The sequence below is a fragment of the Podarcis muralis genome, chromosome 8 (genome assembly GCF_964188315.1).
Source record: "Podarcis muralis chromosome 8, rPodMur119.hap1.1, whole genome shotgun sequence".
NCBI classification, from domain to species: Eukaryota; Metazoa; Chordata; class Lepidosauria; order Squamata; family Lacertidae; genus Podarcis; species Podarcis muralis.
The window spans coordinates 90,681,640-90,696,826 of NC_135662.1; the positions used below are offsets into that span (position 1 = coordinate 90,681,640).

A 15,187-nucleotide genomic window follows, 5' to 3' on the forward strand; every position below is an offset into this window, starting at 1 on the left:
CTAAGTAGGGATCTTTAACGTCCAATATTCACCAAATATTGTTTGCACTAACCCCCCCCCCCGAAATGCTTATTTCATTGTGCTTAGGGCTGCAATTATATACTCTGGGAGTTGACATACATAGGATTGCATTGTAACTGTTTATTTCTATTATCTTACCAGATAGTATAATTTTTGCATACAAAGACTTATAACCACATAGGAAGCAAGCGTCCTCAATCTTTCCACTTTCTAGAACAGCCTTTCCTACTCCTGATGTTGTAGACTACAACTCCCATCAACACCAGTCAGCATAAGCCAGCATACACACAGCATGGCCGTGCTAGTTTGGGATGATGGGAAGTGTAGGGCACAATAGCTGGAGGGCACTGGATTGGGAAAAACTGTTTCAGAAGTTAGCAGACCCTGCATCCTCTCTTAAATAACAGAATAGGTTAAGCATGGCAGAGCACAAGAGCTTGAGAACTCTACAGGGCAAGTTAAGCAGAGGTAGGGTGGCCATCTGTCATGGATGCTTTAGTTGAGATGTCTGCATTGCAAGGGGGTTGAACTAGATGACCCTTGGGATCCCTTCCAATGCTACAATTCTAGGACTCTATTACTGTAAGTCTGTGCTGCTTACTTAGAAAGGGCAAGCCCCACTAATGGGGCGTGTTTCAAGGAATGTGTGTCTATGACAGCGGCCTAATTCAGCCAAACTTCATGCAATTCATGTTTCATGGTGAAAACACTGAAAAGAGATCATATACTTTTGCATCATATTTAATTTATTTGTTTATGAATCTTATACACAGATAGCTTGTGGGACCAGTGAAAGACACCACAGTTTGCTTTGCAACCTCCTGAGTAAAGGATGTCATGCAAAGCACTGGGGGCAAGAATGGCTCAGTTTTATATTTCCTTGCTCCAATTACAAGCAGACCCTGACTTGGGCAATACTCTTAAGCCAGGGATCTGTGGCAGAATAAGCACGTCCACTGCAACCATTGAAGGGGAAGACTGTCCTGCGCATACCTGTCTATGGGCATCAAAGCATCTGGCCGACCACTCTCAGAAAGACCAGGCTGAATGAGGCAGACCTTCCATCTGATCCAGGAAGGCTCTTATAAATATTGACTTGGCTTGCTCACTAGGCAGCCTCTGCTTGTCCTGCCAGCAGGGGAACGTTCCCACTTTACGGGGCTGAATAAGCTCCACTGCTACGTGGTAAAAAAGAGAACTTAAAACCCCTATGACCTCTCATCTTAACAGTAAGCCTTCTATCCATTCCTTCCAAAAAGTTACTAGGATATCCCCCTGAACGTGAAGCCACTCGGCCTGGGCTGCTTCAAAAAACGAAGCTGGATGTTACTCAACTTGGCAATTGTATTAGAAATATGGCATACAAATGAGTTAGTGAAGCTGTTTAAAGCACCACTGATTTCAGTGGGAGACAGGTATGCTTACTTTAACTTCCCCTCTGAAACAGTGGCCATCACAATGTTCATGCCTCCTCACATCTAAAATAATAACTGTCAGTATTAGGCAAAGTCTAAGTCCAGGCACACTTGCACACCTCTGCTTCCAGGAAAAAACAGCCTTTATTTTACTGTTTCATCATGCCAAGAAACCATGCCCTCCAGCTATTAAGCAAGTATTTTAAAAATCCTAATTAGAATTACTGTATATTTGATCAAGTGTTACTAAATCTATGCATTATTCAATAAATTTAATGGGAGCAATAAATAGTACTGATTTCAAAGAATATTATAAAAAAGCAGACAAAAATGCATGAGGTTTCATCTTATACCACAGCAAAATAAAACAATATCCATTAAAAATATTTCTCTATAATTCTGTATTTAGGAACCCAAATCCGCCGTGGAGTCCCTAAGAGGGCTGGATGGCGCCTTGTCCGCCTCCTTCCAGCAACACCTGCAGCCAAGCTGGTGCCAAACATATCGCCCTGCTTTCCTTTCCTTGTGTGTACTCTTGCCATCTGGCCAGCCCAGAACCCCCATACACACTGCCCAGGCTTGCACCCCAGAGAGGTCACTTTGGTGCTGCTGATGCTGTGGTTTGACTTAACCCCCAGAGGCGCCTGCCATAGTCTCTCAAGACAGATGGATGTGAACAAAAAAACCTACCCAATGCTACTTCCACCAAGTTGTGATAATGAAGATGAGACATCTAACAAAACTGCAGCTACCCACCCACAGAAAGGCGAAAAACCTTTGAATCCAGGGCCAGTTGCAGTTGGGAGTAAAACTCTTTTCCAGCACTGTTCACTAGTAGCCACTGCAAGCACGTGGGAGCCCCTATTTGCAGTGGGAGCCCCTAAACAGAGAAGGCTGAGGAAGTTTCCCCTACAGGAGGGGAGGAGAGGAAGGAGGAGGCTGGAGAATATGGAGGCCAGTCTTCTTAAAGGTGAGGTGCCAGGCCCCCCAAGATCCTGCAGGAAGATCCTCCTTCCTCTTTGGACAGGGTGGCAGCTGCATTGCCCCACAGACTGGCTGTTGAGTTTCTGAGGCAAAAGATACCCTCCCTCCTTTGCCTGTCTGTCAGCATCCCCTTTCAGATATGTGTGCTCAGTTTCAACTCCATACCAAGGAGGTGACAAGCAGATACAAATAAATTATTTTTAAATGATGGATGACTATGTGTTTTCATACTATTTTGTTTAATATCAACATTACAGAGAAACGGAATACGCAAAGCTAATCGCTGCAAAAGTGTCACACTTGGGAGGCTTACAAATTGTGTTTTTCTCTCTCCAGGGAAGCTTCTCCCTGCACCAGTTTCCAACAAGATGAAGAAGAGGCAGAAAAAGGGGAGAGGAAAATGATTGCAAAGTTCTACTTTATTCTCCTAATTCTCTTACTACAGACCAAAATGTATGCAAATCACTTATTGAACCCAAACACATTCGCTAGATGCAATCTAATAAAGGCTTTCAGAAGGATAAGAATGGGAAAGGCATTTGTTGTGGCGGAGCACTTGTTTCACATGCAGAAGCTACCAGGTTCTAATCCCCAACACATTCAGGTAGGGCTGGATATTGTGGAGAGCTGCTTCTGGGCAGCATAGACCATATTGTGCAAGATGGAGCAATGTCTAACTCAGGACAAGGCAGGTGCTTCTACTCTAGCCAAGTGGAAACAAATGACCACAGCTCAGCATGGAACTGAAGGTGCACCTACAACCTGCCTTGGAATTTTGTGTGCCACACACAGGTGCCAATACTGAAAGGGGTCCCTGAAGTTGTTGCAAAATCACAGGCCCACATTCCTACATCTTGTCCTGTTCTTAGTGTGGGCAACTGCTTCTGCTCTTCCAAACCCGCCTGAAATAACCCCCATCAAGTGAGCTTTCTCATTTTATTGCAGCTGTACCCCTTCTTTCAAGTTCTCCCACTTCATTCCCACCACAGCCACGCAAAGCAGCTTAGCAGCCCAAGGTCAAAAAGTCAACTTTGTGCTTGAGCAGGGATTTAACCCAAAGGCTTCCCAAACAAAGTCTGCCTACTAAATAATGCTGGGGGCCTTACTTTGCAATGAAGAGAATACAGTGGAATCCTTAATTCAAACTTAATTCATTCCGGAGGTCCGTTCTTAACCCGAAACCATTCTTAACCTGAGGCGCGCTTTCGCTAATGGGGCCTCCCGCTGCCGCCGCACGATTTCTGTTCTCATCCTGAGGTAAAGTTCTCAACCCGAGGTACTACTTCCGGGTTAGCCAAAGTGTTTGTAACCCGAAGCGTTTGTAACCTGAGGTGCCACTGTACAGGCTGCCATGCACCTCCTACCAATGGCAGAAAGCTAGGCACTCACACCGGGAAACTCCTTTGGGAAACCCAGCTGACACTTCCCTCTGCATCTTTAGGCAACAGGTAAAAACAGCAGGGTCCCGATGTGCCCTTGGTTCAGTGTGCTCCCACAACATGAAGGAGCCTGGCATTATTTATTTGCTTTCTGCGCTGATGTACCATTAGTGTTGCTTTGGTGCTTCTTTCTTTGTTCTCCTGTTGCTTTATTGAGATTTATGTTCTTTACGAACCTTTACGAACCTGTTATGGGAAAGTAAGGTGGGACTGAAATATTTTAATAAAACATGCTGCTGACTCATGTTTAACTGATTGACAACAAGCCCTGTACAGAATATGTCTCACAAGTGCTACTGCCCTAGCCAGTTAAACTCTTTCTTCCTAATTTGTAAGATTCCATACTCTTATTTTCTCTGCTCTTCAGGTTACTGAAAACCACCAATGCCAAAAGTGCCTTTCTCATGTCACTCAAAATATCTGTGCAAATTCTTTAGCGACTAGAGTTAAGACAAGCACGTGAAAAATTCTAGTTGTACTCCTGTAAATAATGGAATTGCAATCCAAGAATATGTCGTGTATGTGTAAACACCTAAGCCACCCAAAGAATGCCTCCCAGCATCAGACTGAGCAGCAGCTATCAGTTATTGAGAAGGGCCCAGAAGCCTCAGCCCAAGCTCCCTCTTGGGCCTTCTTGGTGGTGGCGCCCGCCCTGCGGAACGCCAGATGTCAAGGAAATAAACAACTATATTTTAGAAGACATCTGAAGGCAGCCCTGTTTAGGGAAGCTTTAATGTCTGATGTTTTATCGTGTTTTTAATATTCTGTTTGGAGCCACCCAGAGTAGCTGGGGGAACCCAGCCAGATGGGCAGGGTATAAACAAACAAACAAACATTATTATTATTATTACCCAGTCCATCCTTTAGAGAATTGGTAAGAACAAGAAATGAAAGATATTGGAGAGCGGAGAGGTAAAATTAATGGGAGGACATTAATGGGAGGACATTCTTACATTATATTGTTGATCAAGTTACTTTCTGAAACTCTTGCCTGATTGTTTTGCAACAGGGACACTTCCATTTGAGAAGTCCACATCCAGCATCCTGCAGAGAATATACTAAACTGGCCTCATATTTTTCTTGATCATTGTTATGGAAAGGCAGATTATGCTCTCAGCAACATAAAGCACATATGGAGAAAAGCAACTCTGGTTCTGTTATACTGCCTTGAAATGTACACTTGAATTTACAGGGGAATTAAGAAAATCAGGAAATCAGTGAATTCTTATTTATTCATAAAAAAATCAAGATTATAAACAAGCTGCCCAGATGGAAAGCAAGACACTTTTATTGCTTATTTATAGTAAGTAGTTCTTTAAATACAGACCTTGCCAACAAAGGTCCGTATAGTTAAAGCTATGGTTTTCCCAGGAGTGATGTATGGAAGTGAGAGCTGGACCGTAAAGAAGGCTGATCGCCAAAGAATGGATGCTTTTGAATTCTGGTGCTGGAGGAGACTCTTGAGAGTCCCATGGACTGCAAGAAGATCTATCCATTCTTAAGGAAATCAGCCCTGAGTGCTCACTGGAAGGACAGATCCTGAAGCTGAGGCTCCAAGACTTTGGCCACCTCATGAGAAGAGAAGACTCCCTGGAAAAGACCCTGATGTTGGGAAAGATGGAGGGCACAAGGAGAAGGGGACGACAGAGGATGAAATGGTTGGATAGTGTCTTTGAAGCTACCAGCATGAGTTTGACCAAACTGTGGGAGGCAGTGGAAGACAGGAGTGCCTGGCGTGCTCTGGTCCATGGGGTCACGAAGAGTCGGACACGACTAAACGACTACACAACAACAAAGTTCTTTTTAAAAAAAGTCAGGAGGAAATCATGGGTTATAAACAGAGTAGCCCTTGGCCACACATAAGCAGAAAATAAAAGTACACTTCTTTGTTAGTACTGTACAGTGGTACCTCGAGTTACAAACACTTCAGGTTATAGACTCCGCTAACCCTAACCCTAACCTTTACCTAGTCTGCATCACCATACCTGGCATTCTAGAAGGACATATTGAATAAATATTTATTTTTAATGGCCTGTTATATATTGTGGAGCATTTTGTGATATTTGTGTTGATATTTATAATCTGCACATTTATTTGAGGCAATCCAACTAAAATTAAAGCCGTTCTGATTTTAATCAGGAGGTTTGAGCTTAAACCCAGGCCCAAATGCCCAAATCCATTGCCAGCTGGAGTGTCCTTGCTATTTGTAAGCTGCATCTTATTTTTGAGACAAGAATGTTTTATTTCCTTTGGAACTGCCAGTGTTACATTTCTCAGAAAAATCAATGCACTCACAGATACATATCAGGAATGATATTATTACAGTAGACCATTTACTGCAAATTTCAAAAGCAACGCAGAAGAATAGTCTCATTATATAGGAATATGAAAATGCTGAATAATATGTTTCAATTTATGCAACAGATGTAATTGCAGGATTTACATTGCAAATAATTTTGCAAATTATGATATGAAAATTAGCATTATTATCATAACTTTTTATCTTTTATTACTATGTAACACCTATGGTCAGTCAGTGAATGAAAATGTAGTTTGCAATTTATAGATAATCAGCCGTTCTCTTTCATCTTTCTGATTACCACTTAGTAATTATGAATTCTCAGACACAGCAAAGATGCATTATTGTAAACAATAAAAGGAAAATTATACCTGATAAAATACTTGACCCTTGATAGTATCTAGGGTAAGAGAGACTAGAAGGTGGGGGGGGGGGGCTTTGAAGTATAAAACGTCCAGTGACCCAAAGGTTCTGGTTCAGCAGCCAATGGAAGATGAACACAAGGACAAATATTATGTCATAAAGCAAACTTCATGGATAAAACAGTAAGGGGCTAGTTCTTTCTCCCTCTCTAGATCCCATTTTTCACTGCTAGCCATTGGGAAATAAAGCCTCCTAAATACATTATAAATGAGCTTTCTCCCCCTTCCTATGGCATGCCTGGAATGCCAAAGACAAACTCAACTATAACATTCTTTCTGGTGGTGAGAGCAGTTCAGCAGTGGAAAGGACTCCCTTGGAAAGAGGCAGCCCCTGCTCTCTAGGAGGTTTTTAAGCAGAGGTTGGGTGGCCATCTGTCAGGATGCTTTAGCTGCAATTCCTGCACTGCAGCGGGTTGCACTATTCTATTTTTCTGTGATTCACAGCCTCTCTCTCAGCCTGCCCAGCCTCTGCCAATGCAAACGGTGGCTTCCATACCGCTCAAGAGCCCCTCAGTTCAGAGCTGCAGCCATGATGACACACTTACAGCGAGGAAAATGTTTAAACTAGCCTAAGCAGGTCTCAGATGCATAACAACATCAGGATCAAGGGGATTGTGCATTTTCAACACAGGCTCTTTAAATGCATTTCAGTTCTATGATGTCCACAATGGAAGCTTTGGATTTTGTAGGCAACACCCTCCCTCTAATTATTTTATGCACTGGACTTGAACATATCACAGAATATTTAGAGCAGGGTGATGGGAGTCTAATCTGAACAGAAATACTACTGCTCTAGCTTACCTCGAGCTATTTCACTGGCTTCAGTGTTTTTGATTTATATCTGCTCTGAAATTGACATAGCTCTGTATACCACAGAAACGTTTATAAACTTTGAAGGTCTATTAAAACTCAGAAAGTAACTTCCAATGGCTCATGGCCATTCCTAACCCAGGTGACCCACTTCTCCAGCAGAAACCTCCTTGACCAGAATGAATCCTTGACCCACCTTCCAATTTAACACCTCTGCAAAACCTTCTTAAAATGGGAGACGGGTGCAGAGGAAGTTTCTAGGCAGTTCCTCCATAACAGTCTGCTCCAAATGTGAAGCACTCAGATTCCCAACGGACTAACCACTATGGTAAAAATCAAGCACCCTTCCGGTTTACAAATGCATCCTCGTTGCAACAGAAAATACTGCTTTGGAGGTGTGAAGAGTCATCTTAGACTTCATACCAACAGTACAATTCTCACATCACCTCTGAGTGTCATAGAATCACATTTCTATTATCCTCTAGCACCTAGTCTTCTTGTATTTTGTTTTCACTGCCTATTTAATGTTGTTTCAATGGCATTTTATGCCTGACATATTATTGTGGATTTTACGTTTACATGAACATAATTGCCTTTTGTACATTGTCCTGCTATCAAACTGATGTAAAGTGGTTTTTATTTATATTACATATGCCTTCAAATGCAATGTTTTTGAACAGAGTCCGCTCATACATTCAATTTATTATTATTATTATTATTATTATTATTATTATTATTATTTATTACTTATACCCTGCCCACCTGGCCATGCCTCCCCAGCCACTCTGGGCGGCTTCCAACAGGGGATTTAAAACACAATAAAACATCAAACTCTAAAAACGTCCCTAAACAGGGCCGTCCAAATCATCAAGTATGCAGTAATCTTATTTTATAAAATGAGGGTGGGATGGGGAAGAATCAGATTTTATTTGCATATTAGTGAGAAACTATTTAACTTGTACTTCTGGAAACAATATGTGAACCAAAACTGAAGGCATCCTTCAGAAATTAGCACTTCTCCAAATTTTGCAATGTGTACAAAAATGCATAAATTAGGGAGGAGTGATTGCATGAGAATACATATATGTGATTGAAAAAAACATAAATGCATGTATTGTATTACAGAAAATTGCTTGCAAAAATGTGTATACTGTATTAGTCAAAACTGCATACCAAAAGGTGTTCATTAGGAAAAAATAACAATAAAATGCAGAGAAATTTTCATGGGGATTTAAAAAACAAAATTCCCAAATTGTTGCAAAAAGGTGGAAAATGTGAAAAACTGATAGAAACCAAAGCTGACATCCATGCTTAAATCAGCCAAAACTTATCTGCTTCCAGAGTTCAATAAATCAGAATAGAAATGTATAAAACAGGAGGTCACTTTTGAAGTTACCAAATGATAAACAGTTCTAAGGCTAAGGATAGGACATAGCTTAGTGGCAGAGCACATGGTTTCAATGCAGAAGGTGCTAGCCTGAGCGAGTCACCCTGAGAGTTGCAACCTGGAAATCTGCTCTGTGCCTTTAAATTCCCCACTGAATCAGGCAGTCAGTGATGAGGCAGCCATGTCTTCTCCCACCTAGTTTCCACAATTGGTTTGCCTACTCTCCTCCAAAGCAGGGGAATATGCCAGGGATGTGGAGAAGGATAGGCAAAAAAGGAGTGTGTGAGAGTTTCTTTGTGAGCGCAGAGAATGGGTAGGAAAATCCTCATTTATTCCAACTCTCGATTCAGGGAGAAATTAATAAGCTGTAAGTGCAGCTCTTCCGTGTGACATTCATTGATAAGCAAGATTGCAGCTCACAGTGGTTCACATCATTACATTCTGAACATGGAAATACTTCACAAGAATGGAAATCTCTTTGACTAACTGCGGCAATCAGGAGGAAAAAAGGAGCATTTTGGCTGAGTGTATGGGCTACACCCGATTACGGTTTATTTCCCTGAACTTTAGACTGAGGGTGCAATCTGGCTCCTATACAGAAGTCAAGAGCAAAAACTCCCATAGATTTTAGTGGAGAAGAACTGGAGCCCTGGAACAAGCTAATAAGGAATTCGACAAATGGCACAAAGTTTTCCTCTGCTGAAAATTAGAGGGTTGTTAACTACAGTCAATCTTGCATGTGTAGCAAATGATGTGAGCAACAGACTACCTTTTAACTGTTTGAAGCAAATGAAAAGCGTGGATAGCGAGTGGGACCTGTAACAAGCTGTTCCCGTGTGCGGTGCTCCTTATTCACTGTTCCACTCAGCCAGTCAGACCTTTTCTCTAGAATCCTCCATTCCATCCTGTTCCTGCCCACCCCCACCATCACTCAGCATTCTGTCCCATGGCGCCCCCCCCAGTCCTCCCTCCTCCTCCTCCTCTCCCCCCCCCCCGCCCCACACCATCTTTTCCTGAAGATTTTTCTCACTTCTGCAAACCTTGGGGTTTTCCCCAGCCTGCCCAAACTTCCTCCTGACTGTGGGTGCTGTCCTTTTTGCTACATTAGCAATGGCACTCATGCCCAAACATCAAAAATGGAGGGAGGTGGCTCCTTCAACTCCTGTTTTGAGGTGAAAACATTTAAGTGTTAGTTAAAGCTCTTTTGTAGCTTTAAAACCTTCACCTGAACAACAAATACCAATAAGGTTAATCTGTCAGCAGGAAGGAAAGCAAGCAAATGAATTAGAGGTATTAAATTTGGACTGCAAGCCTAAGCACACTTACTCGGCCAGAAACTCTGCTGAAATCTGCGGGATGTCTCCAAGTAGCTATGTCGAGGACTAGAGGCCTGGCAGTTTTATTCCACTTGTGATCCATGAACAGAATATTTAACTAAAAGGACCCAGCAGCCTTCCCAAGCAGGCACGTCCTCTGCTATTTACATGAATACATGCAAGTTGCCCAAGAGATTGCACAAAGTAATTTTGTGCTGAAACAGATCCGAAGGCAGTCACAATTCAAACCTGCTTTGAAAACACGAAACTGCTAGAAAGTGCAGGGGTTGGGGAGGCCAAGGAGAGTCTCTGCTTTGCCAGACACACCATGAGGTAACAATTGCAGCGGCTTATCTGAAATTAACTGCATCTCCTGAGGAGAAATGGGTTATGAAGTTATCTGCCAGTATAAAAAATGTAAAAGGAAAAACGCAGCAGAGGCTCTGGAGTACAGAAAAGAAGGGATAAATCCAGACCAGAACATTCCAAATAGCTGCACAACGGGATTACAGCAGAGTAGAACAATCCTTTTTTAAAAGCAACCTGAAAAAGCTGAGATGGAAGTAAGGCTACAATCCCTCACAAACTTTCCTTGGAGTAAATGCCACTGTATAAAGTGGGACTTCCTTGGGGTGGATCTGAGTGGGATCAGGCTGCCCGGCTAATCAACTGTGGTAGGTCGCAAAATGCATAAATTAAACGTGATCATAATGTCACTTGTGTTTCAAAGCAATACAGGCAGGGCTACGTTTGAATTTCTAATCACATGAAATGCTTTTTTACAAAACATTTCTCCATCGGCCCATAACCTCTGGATCGTGGTATTCCGGCAAGTTTGAGAGCTGCCAAATCTGTAAGCCATTTGCACCAAAATTGTCCAGAATTGAGGCTTCCCATTCATTAGAAACTCAAAGCTACAAAAATGTGTACCGTTATGTGTGAAACTGAATAATCATACCAACATATTTTTTGAAAAAATCAATAAAGCTCCAAATTAAAATCCAGCCCATTCATGTGACAATAAAACGAGACGATTTTTTTTAAAAAAAAATCATCGATGAAACTATTCACATACATACATATATATATGGAAGGAAAATAAGCTCTGCCTATGTTGGAAGCCTTCCTTTCTCTTTTGGAAAGTTGAGGGGGCCGGAGCCCAGCCTGCTCTCGGCTCCCCGGGGCGGCGGGGGAGAAGCCCCTCGCTCGGCCCTCCCTCGGACTCACCATCCCGGCGGCGGCGAAGAAGAAGACGGCCAGCAGCGCCAGGCAGGCGCCCAGCACGATGAGCAGCAGGAAGACGAGCAGCGGGTGCTGCTGGCTCAGGCAGTAGTACGACTCGTAGAGCCAGTCGCGGCCAGGGGCGCGCGGGCGGCGGCGGCGGCGGCAGCACAGGCGCAGCCGGCGGGGCCCCTCGGAGCCCTCCGGGGCCCCGCAGCCCTCGCCGCGCTCCGCCGGCTCCCGGTGCCTCCTCATGGCAAGCGGGCGCCGCCGATCTGGCCGGCCGGGCGTCGCCAGGGGCCGCCCCGCTCCTCAGGACGCCGCCGCCGCCCCCCGGCCGCCCCCGACGGCGCAGCGCCCCGGCCGCCTCCACATGCCGCGCCGGGAGCCCGAGGGCGCTCGCCTGCTGCTGCTGCTGCGGCTGCTGGCGGCGGCGTCCTGGCGGAGAGGCGAGCGGCCGAAGGCGCCCCAGCCAGTCCCCGAGTGGCGGCGGCGGCGGCGACGCGCGAGGAGAAGGCGGGCTCCGGCTCCGCCGCCCGCCCCCTGCCCGCCCCCCCCCCCCCGGCCGGCAGCCGCCTTGGGCGCGGGAGCGCGCGCTCCGCCGCCGGGAAGGCCGCGCGGCACTGCCGGGGTTGGACTAGATGACCCCGGGGAGCCCTTCCAAGGCCACGGTTCTCTGAGGTGGGCGCTGCACTTGGCGACGGGGGGTCTGAGCGTGTGCAGAGGGCAGCTGGGCGGTGGGCGCAAGTGGATCCATTCCGGACGCCGACAGCCAGGACAAGGACTTCGCGGGTTCGATGTGTTATAGAAACGGGAGAGAGTGGAAAGGGATCCCGGGGGACATCTAGTCCAACCCGCCGGAACGCAAAAATCTTTTGCCCAACGTGGGGCTCATGCTTTACTGACTGAGCTCTCCTTCAGCTGCGACGCGTGAAATGGGTCGCCTTGCGCCGAAACCATCAGTGCCGAAGCTTCCTCGGCGGCGCCTCGGAGCGCACGGGTCGGAAGTGGGGCAAGGCGCCGGGCTTCCCGCAACTAGATCCACGCCCCAAGCAGGGCAACCCTAGGCAATCGCAAGAAAGTCCCTGGGGCTTACTCCAGAGTAAGTGAGTACAGGCGTGCAGCCCAAGTGCCATTTGCTTGGGTGACAGTTGCATGGGATGGATCGCAACCTCTGTTGGCTCCGGACCAGGAGGAAGCCTCGCTGGATTCAGGGGCGCTTACTCCCCAATGTCCAGGGGAGCAGCTTTCAAGAGATTTCCTCCGACGCCTGTCCCAAGGGCTCTGCTGTCCTCTGTCTCGAACAGCTAATAGCCGGGTGTGCAAGCGCAGCAAGGCTGCCGAGTTGGCTCCTGGTGAACGCGCAGCAAAGCAGAAAGAAAGACTTGGTCCCATCCTGGAGCCCCAGTGGTGGCACCTCAAATGCATAGGTGGGGGTGTTTGTTTGGGAACTCAGCAGCTTACAGATAAAAATAAGAACAGCTAAAAACATTGAAAATAACAGTCATAAAAAATAAACACTGATAGAGTTATCATTGTGTATAAACTTACAGGCTTAAGCAGTATGTGGACTGAGAACTCCCAGAAGTGCAAGCTGGATTTAGAAGAAGCAGAGGAACCAGAGACCAAATTGCAAACATGCGCTGGATTATGGAGAAAGCTAGAGAGTTCCAGAAAGACATCTACTTCTGCTTCATTGACTATGCAAAAGCCTTTGACTGTGTCGACCACAGCAAACTATGGCAAGTTCTTAAAGAAATGGGAGTGCCTGGTCACCTCATATGTCTCCTGAGAAATCTCTCAGTTTCTGAGAAACAAGAAGCTACCGTCAGAACTGGATATGGAACAACTGATTTGTTCAAAATTGGGAAAGGAGCAAGAGAAGGCTGTATATTGTCTCCCTGCTTATTTAACTTATATGCAGAATTCATCATGCGAAAGGCTGGGCTGGATGAATCCCAAGCCAGAATTAAGACCGCCGGAAGAAATATCAACAACCTCAGATATGCAGATGACACAACCTTGATGGCAGAAAGTGAGGAGGAATTAAAGAACCTTTTAATGAGGGTGAAAGAGGAGAGCGCAAAATATGGTCTGAAGCTCAACATCAAAAAAACGAAGATCATGGCCACTGGGCCCATCACCTCCTGGCAAATAGAAGGGGAAGAAATGGAGGCAGTGAGAGATTTTACTTTCTTGGGCTCCATGATCACTGCAGATGGTGACAGCAGCCACGAAATTAAAAGACGCCTGCTCCTTGGGAGAAAGGCGATGGCAAACCTAGACAACATCTTAAAAAGCAGAGACATCACCTTGTCAACAAAGGTCCGTATAGTAAAAGCCATGGTTTTCCCAGTAGTGATGTATGGAAGTGAGAGCTGGACCATAAAGAAGGCTGATCGCCGAAGAATTAATGCTTTTGAATTATGGTGCTGGAGGAGACTCTTGAGAGTCCCATGGACTCCAAGAAGATCAAACCTATCCATTCTTAAGGAAATTAGCCCTGAGTGCTCACTGGAAGGACAGATCGTGAAGCTGAGGCTCCAAGACTTTGGCCACCTCATGAGAAGAGAAGACTCCCTGGAAAAGACCCTGATGTTGGGAAAGATGGAGGGCACAAGGAAAAGGGGACGACAGAGGATGAGATGGTTGGGCAGTGTTCTCGAAGCTACAAACATGAGTCTGACCAAACTGCGGGAGGCAGTGGAAGACAGGAGTGCCTGGCGTGCTCTGGTCCATGGGGTCACGAAGAGTCAGACACGACTAAACAACAACAACAATAAACTTACAGATAATTACAATAAAAACAGCATGGCACCAGCCCTTTCAGTAAAAGCCACCTGTCCCCCAGAGCCTGCTGTTCTTCACCTCCGGGCAGAAAAACAAGGAGGGAGTCAATTTGGCTTCCCCAGAGAGAGTTCCATAGTCTGGGAGTAGCCACTGAAAAGGCCCTGTCCTGCATCTCCACCAAGTGTGCATGGAGAAAGGCCTCCGTGGAAGATCTCAGAACCTGGGCAGTTTTGGATGAGAGAATACAGTCTTTCAGATAGACTGGACCAAAGCTATGTAGGGCTTCATAGCGGTGGCATAGTGTGAGAGGACGGGAAAGGCACAGTTTTTTGGGGGTGTATTCCTCACAATGCCCTGCTGTGTTGTGAGCTGTTGCGTCCTTCTCACACTGGAGGGCACCTTGAGAAGGATGCAACAGCTCACGGTGCTCTGCCACCCAACTGCCATTTTTGCAAGTCTCACGAAACAGCACTGGGCTCACAGGGCACCCTGAGTGCACCCCTCAAAGTAGGGTGTCGTTGCCTGGGCAGGCTCCCCATTGTGCGGCCAAGCAGGTGGTGCAGTGCTGCCCTATTTAGCTCTAGTGGGCGGAGGGTGCAACTTTTCTGACTGACATATGCAACTTTTATGACTTGACGTGTGGAAAACCACATGAATTTGACCTTTGGAGAGTTTGTAAGTAAACCATTTTCTAACTTACTGTAATGGTTCTAGGGGTTGCTCGTGCGTAAGCCGGTGCCCACACCTTGGCTGGGTTGCCTAAGTGAACCTTTTCTGTCCGGACAGCCACTCACTCGTGGCTGTCTCAATTGCTGTCCCACTGAATCCGTCAGTGGGCGTTTCTTAAACTTCTTCCAACAAAGAAGTTCTTTCACGCCCACTCTCCTCCTACTTTCCCTCCACGGAAGCCTTCTGCGCAAGGAGGGCGTAGGCAGCGGAGGACCCTTCCTCCCCCCGCTGGTCCCCGGCAAGGAGTCATGTGACACCCTCTCAGATTCCCCCATCTGCCCCCCTTCTCCACTGGAGCTAAGCTGATTCCCTTCCCCAGAAGATGGGCCGCCTCTCCCAATCCCGGGACGCTCT

General features: G+C 45.9%; 1 protein-coding gene across 6 annotated transcripts in view; it reads right to left on the reverse strand.

The window, feature by feature from the left end:
* The window catches only part of ADCY2 (adenylate cyclase 2), a 128,138-nt gene extending 116,433 nt beyond the window's left edge, over positions 1-11,705 (reverse strand). For 3 of the 6 annotated variants that reach the window (XM_077933577.1, XM_077933578.1, XM_077933576.1), the window contains exon 1: positions 11,321-11,705. In XM_077933577.1, coding sequence (XP_077789703.1) covers positions 11,321-11,569 — 249 coding nt within the window. In that variant the 5' untranslated portion in view covers positions 11,570-11,705. The remainder of the gene's footprint in view (positions 1-11,320) is intronic. The other 3 variants (XM_077933579.1, XM_077933580.1, XM_028738424.2) reach the window with 2 other exon arrangements.
* Positions 11,706-15,187: the final 3,482 nt, after the last annotated feature.